At 52.8% G+C, this 6,165-nt stretch overlaps 1 protein-coding gene across 1 annotated transcript in view; it reads left to right on the top strand.

Moving 5' to 3' along the window:
* LOC124231407 (uromodulin-like 1) overlaps positions 1–5,443 on the top strand; it is a 61,572-nt gene extending 56,129 nt beyond the window's left edge. The window contains exons 21-22 of the mRNA XM_046648201.1: positions 3,674–3,874; positions 4,964–5,443. Coding sequence (XP_046504157.1) covers positions 3,674–3,855 — 182 coding nt within the window. The 3' untranslated portion in view covers positions 3,856–3,874; positions 4,964–5,443. The remainder of the gene's footprint in view (positions 1–3,673; positions 3,875–4,963) is intronic.
* The last annotated feature ends 722 nt before the right edge of the window (positions 5,444–6,165 follow it).

Raw genomic sequence — 6,165 nt, forward strand, 5'->3', positions numbered from 1 at the left:
CTCAACTGCAAAATAATAATAATAATTCCTACTTCCTACAGTGCCTTGTCCATGGAAACGACTGGATATGTGTTAGCTGTTATCCTTTGTAACTGGCAGAGCACTATGCTAACGGAGCCGTTGTAGAGAACACCAAATATATTAAGGATATGGATGGTCGGACTCGATAACAGGGTTATAATTATTCATTTTGTTCATCATTCACTCTCATTGTGTTCTTAGCTTTGGTTTGTTTCATAGATGTGTCATACAAAAATACAGAAAAATCATTTGGAAACATGGAATCTCCCAGTTGTTGGGGACTTGACTATATTTTAGTAGTGTATGTTAAAGGAAATACTGTTGGAGACTGCAGAGGGGGAAGAGGCTGGCAGACAAGTCCCTTCAGGATCTCGTCTCTGCCCCCTCCCACCGCGCACCCACGCTCTGCCTCCTCCCACAATGTATCTACGCTCCACCCCCTGCCGTGGTGCAGCCGTGACCCGCCCTCTGCCACTGTCCACCCACACTCTGTCCCCCACCACCGTTCATGCATGCTCTGCCCCCTCCCACCTTTCACCCACGCTCCGCCCCCTGCCATCACATCGCCTCCACTTCAGGGAAGAGCGAGAGCCCTCAGAGATTTCAGGGAATGGTCCAAGCTCCCGCAGCTGATACCTGGACAGGCTGGGCCTCTCAGAGCAGTTCTGGGCTTTCCCTAATCCCCTTCCTGTGTCTCTACGGGCTACACTCGCTTGGTTTTCAGGTTCAGTCCACTCCAGCCCTCACACCACCTGCGTTAGTTTTCTGGGGCTGGGGACACAGGAAACTAAGTACCACAGCCTGGTGGCTTAAGATGCCAGGATGCACTCCCTCACGATCTGGAAGCCGGAGGTCCAAGATCAGAGCTCCCGCAGGGCTGGTTCCTTCTGAGGCTGCCAGGGAGTATCTGGCCCATCCTCTCGCTCCCCGCTTCTGGTGGCTGCTGCCCTGGTGTCCTTGGTTTGCAGCTGCATCACTCCGGTCTCTGCCCCTGTCATCTCACGGCTGTCTTCTTATAAGGATACCAGTCATACTGGACTAGGGGCCTCTCCTGCTTCAGTATGACCTCATCTTAATCTAATTAATTACATGAGCAATGGCCCTATTTCCAAATGAGGTCACATTCTGTGGTGCTGGAGGTGAGGACTTCAACATACCGTTTTGGGAGACGGGGGGCACAATTCAGCCCATAACACTGTGTATCTGCAATTTTAAGGAAATTTAGTATCAATCCATTTGGTAGCATCTTTGTGCCACCAACAAATTGTACATCGGCATCATAATTTTCACATTTAATTTTTGGAAATCTTCCATGGCCACTTGCTTTACTAGATAACTCATTTCTCACTAGAGTTTCTTGTGTGAAGAGTTAGAGACAGTCTGAGGCCAATGTCCGTGAGATGCTCAAATGTCCCAGAAGGAAGGGTCTGGAACAATTATTGGGGCCGCTCAGAAGTGAGGAGCCTGGGGGGTGCCCAGATGGCAGCTGAGCTGGGACTCAGACCCCTGGAAGGGGCCATTGCCCTGCTCCTGGGTTATACCTGCACTAGCAGGTCCTCTGTCACATCTCACAGGCTGTGTCCCCTTCACAAAAGCAGTGACAGGTCAACATCTTTGCAAAAGGACTATGTGTGCATCCCCCCAGGTGATCATGGCCACCGCCCCGCGTGTGGGTACAGCCTGCTCCAGCTATCCTGGAGGAGGGCCAGTTGATTTTCATTTAAACTTCTGACCCATCATGGACTGACAGGTGGTCTGACTGTGCATGACCTGCACACAGTTCATGCCACATGAGCGGTCTCCCCTGGACAGGTAGATATGCTTGCTGTTCAAGGAGACACCCCCACTGATGGTTCGGGTCATGTGGGGACCCACGCTCAGTCCCCATTTGTGACTAAGGCACCAGGACCGGTAACTGTTCCTGAACCAGTCAGTGGACAGCACTGGCCTGTGGACCCCACTCGGCAGTCCTGAGACAGTGGGTCAGTTAGGAGCAGCTGGCTGCAGGTAACAGAGACTCAGCTGGAGAGACGGCGACCAAACGGGTTCATTTGTCCCAGAAGCTGGCGGTCCCCGGCTGGCTGTGGGCTGCACTGTGCCGGGGAGGGGCGGACTCTTCTGTCTTTCTGCTTCAGCATCCTCAGTGGGGGCAGCCCCGCTTGTGCTCACAAGATGTCGGCTCACCTGAGGCACAGGAGGAGAGGACGGGCTGCTACAGCGCCCCCCGGAGGCTGGATTTGGGGCCAGTCGTGAAGGAGTTGTCAGGGAGGCTGGCTGCCCAGAGTCTGGGGGCCTCGGGTTCCTTGGGAGGCTGTGGCTGCTCCAGTGTCCCCATCCCAGTGTGTCCCTCTGGAGGAAGGGGCTGCCAGGTCCTAGTCGGCTCGCTGTCCAGGCAGCCCGGAGGGAGCCCCCGGTGGCCTGTTCGCTGGACCGCTCAGCTGACTGCCACGCCCCAGGAGACCCAGAGCTGCATCTACTTTGTGCAACTGCCTGGAGAAACAGGATCTTGAGCGCCCCTTGTGGCCCAGGCAGGCTCTGTCCTAACCAGACCTTCCTGATAAGCGGAGGTGGACACCCTGAGCTGCAGGGAGACGGGAGGGAGACGCGCGTGGTGCAGGATGTGCCTCGCCTCCTGCTCAGATGCCCCGCGGTGTGTCACGCTCACACACGCTGTGCTCTGCGGCACCGCCTTCTTCACGGGGGTGCACAGGTCTCCCTCCTGGGGCATGGGGGCTGACTGGTGGCCTCCTTTCTCAGGCAGCCCGGTTTTCGCCTGCGGGAAATTGAGGTGAAATTCACCTAACACAAGTTCACTATTTAAACATAAACAATTTGGTGGCATTTAGCACGTCCACAATGTTGTACAACCACCCCAGCCCTGAAACTGCCGGTCTGCTTTCTGTCTCTGGTTTTTCCTTTTCTGGATAGTTCTATAAACAGGATCATGCTATGTGTGGTCCCATGTGCTGGCTTCTTTCACTCAGCATGATGTTTTCAAGGTTCCTCTGTGTCATAGTGTACATCAGAACTCCGATCCTTTCTATGGCTGAGTAATACTCCATTGTAGTCATAAACCACCATTTGTTTATCCACCATCCGCTGATGCACTCTCGAGTTGCTTCCTTCCATCTTTTGGCTGTTGTGAATAGTACTGCTATGAACATGGTGTACATGTATTTATTTGAGTCCATACTTCCAACTCTTGGGTACACACCGTCCTGTGTTTTTATTGCCCTCCCCGGGTCCTCCGTGGTGTAGATCATACAGGCCCAGGGTATCTTCACGAGGGGAGTCCGGCTGGCTCCCCGCCTCCCCCCGAGGGCCTGTTGCTCACACACGGCCTCCCTCTCTTGGCCAGAATGCTGGGCAGGCTGAGCTGTCCTGGCTGCTGCCTCATCACCTACGGGAACCCACAGGTACACAGGCACACCCGCGGGGCCTCACCGCGGGGATCAATCACATCCAGGTAACAGTGTTATGGAGCTGCCATCTGTGGAGAGCTTGCTGTGCAGCAGGCTCTGTCCTGAGCCCTCCGTTCTGCCCTCACAACAATGTCCCCGTGCTGGGACCACAGGCCGTCCCAGGCCCACGGAGACGCGTTCCTCCTGGTCTGGGCAGACCTCCCACCTTGCCCCTGTCTCGTCCCCTGCAGGTGAGTCTCCAGGTGTGGAACCAGGCCTGGGAGCTGGGTACCTGGTCCTCATCGTGGTGGCCGTCTTTGCCTTGGTGACGGGGGCAGCCGCCCTGCTAGTCGTGCGCTACCAGAGGATGACCGGCAAGTACAACTTCAGGACCCAGTCGGACAACTTCAGCTACCAGGTGTTCTCTGAATAGGAGGGCCCGCTGCGTGAAGGTGGGTGAGGAGCGAGATGCATCTGATGCGCGTGTCGCACCTTTGCCACCGATGGTGACGGCACGGTGTGCCTGAGGCTCTGGCAAAGGGCAGATTTGCGGGCGTCAGCATTCTGGACCCCCTGGTGGAGATGCATCCTCCCCTCCTGGAAATCGACAGACAAGGAGCAATGGGAGAGGGGACATGGATGATTAGTGGGTTAGTGACAGGGTTCTCTCTATTTACACAACCATGGGCCCCAGGGGACCAGTGGCAGTGCAGCAGGGCTGAGAGCAGAGCCCAGGCGCCCCCTCATATCCCAGATCTGCCCCCTACTTGTGGGCGGTCCTGGGTAGGCCCTGAGCCCCTGGGACCTCAGTTTCCTTTGTAAGAGGGGTGTGTGACCACCGCACAGAGAGGAAGCGCACGGAGGGCCCTGACACAGCACCTGGCACCTTCAGTGCGGAATCATCCCCATGATCATTCTGGGTCCCCTGCCCCCGCCACCAATCACTGGTGTCCCGCGCGCTGTAATGGGCACAGGTCACCGCCCTGCTCTACCCAGAGCCTGTGATTTTCAATATTCGACCTTCGAGTGTGAAGACATTCCTCTGAAGGGGCACGTGGGCTGCTTCCCGGGCCTGAGCATAGGTTACCACGGACGTGCAGAGTGCAGCGTTGCTCATAGAAACCTGACAGTGCGGTGGGAAATGCCAAGATGGTTGTTTTTGTAAAGGTTTGAGGTTTAAAAGAAGGAGGAAAGAAATGATCATGGGCCACATGGGGCAGCTTTCGTAATTGCTGCCTCCAAACGCTGTCAGAGGGGGTCAGGGAGTAACAGAGCAGCCTGAGATCCCATCTGGGCCCCAGGCTGCATGGAGGCATCCTGGGCTCCGCCCCTCACCTCCACCCTCCCCTGAGCTTCTTGCTTCCTCCTCTGTGCCTCCCACCTGCTAAGAAGTTCCCTCACCTGCCCACCGTGGTTCCCAGTCCTCTGTGCCCTCTGGGAGATGCTGCCTTTTAATTTCGGGCACAATCTCTCACTATCCAGCAGCGTAGAAGGCTGCCCTCAGGGTTGGGGGTAACCCTTCACTACCCATACTCCCGCAGGTTTTTCCACATGAACATCTCCTTTCCTGCTTGTAAACTGACCCAGACGACCGCCTTCCCCATGCAAGTAGTCATGAATCGAGCTCAGTTCTTAATTCATCAAGCACTGACGGGAGCTGCCTCTGTCCCACATCCAGAGCTCGGATGAGCCCCAGAGATGATGGAAACACAGCCTCTGCCTGCCCCCAGGAGGTCTGTCGTCTGTGTACGTCCCAGAGAAGCAACGTCCCCAGGCGGGTGAGAGGAGCTGTTGGAGAAGTGGGCAGTGTGCTGGGGATGCCCAGAGCTCCAGACATGGGGATCTTCAAACCAAGCACAGATGCGGCTCTGCCATTGCCCAAATCACTGCCACCACCCCAGAGCTCCCAGACCCTTTGCCATCCTAACTGGTCCAAGTGGCCCTTTCTCATCCATCCATCCACCCACTTACCCATCCATGCACCCAGCCATCCATCCATCCATCCTTCCATCCTTCCATCCATCCATCCACCCACCCATCTATCTATCCATTCATTCGACACTCTTTGTCAAATAGATAATATTTCATATTTTCAAAGATATTTGACAGTGCACATGAAGTTCCTTTAAAAATAAGTCAGTCATTAAATATATTGTTAATGTTATTTTCAGGAGACATGTATACTCTTTAACTTTTCTCCTGCATTACCAGGATATTGTTTTTATTTACACAGCAGTGACTCAAAAGGCACTTGATTAATATGAAAATCTTTATGAAAAGTAGAAATAACATAATATATAGAAAGATATATAAATCACTATTTTATATTTTTCCAAACATTTTTACAGCCATTGAAAAAATAATCTTACTAGGGAGAGTGCTAGTTACCCGTTACACAATGGGAAACCAGAGAAGGAATGGCTGAGCTATTTGTGTAAAGTCACAAAATGAATTAATGAGGAAATGAGTCTAGAACCTAATATTTTAGTCTAGAATTTTCTCCATCACACCATGCTAACAGATAATGCTTTTCACTTTATTTAAAACAAATTGAATCGCATTTGACAGCTAACACCTGAAAGTATAGTCTTTTTCCTTAATGAACTTAGAATTATAATATGGTCTTAATTTTTAATTCATAAGATTAGCTTGTTGAATAAAGTTAATTGCCACTAATACAGAGCATTTGGGAAATGTGAGTATTTTGATTTATTGGATATCCTCAGAGTCAGTAGAGAATTAC

Source organism: Equus quagga, chromosome 21, assembly GCF_021613505.1.
Source record: "Equus quagga isolate Etosha38 chromosome 21, UCLA_HA_Equagga_1.0, whole genome shotgun sequence".
Classification (NCBI taxonomy): domain Eukaryota; kingdom Metazoa; phylum Chordata; class Mammalia; order Perissodactyla; family Equidae; genus Equus; species Equus quagga.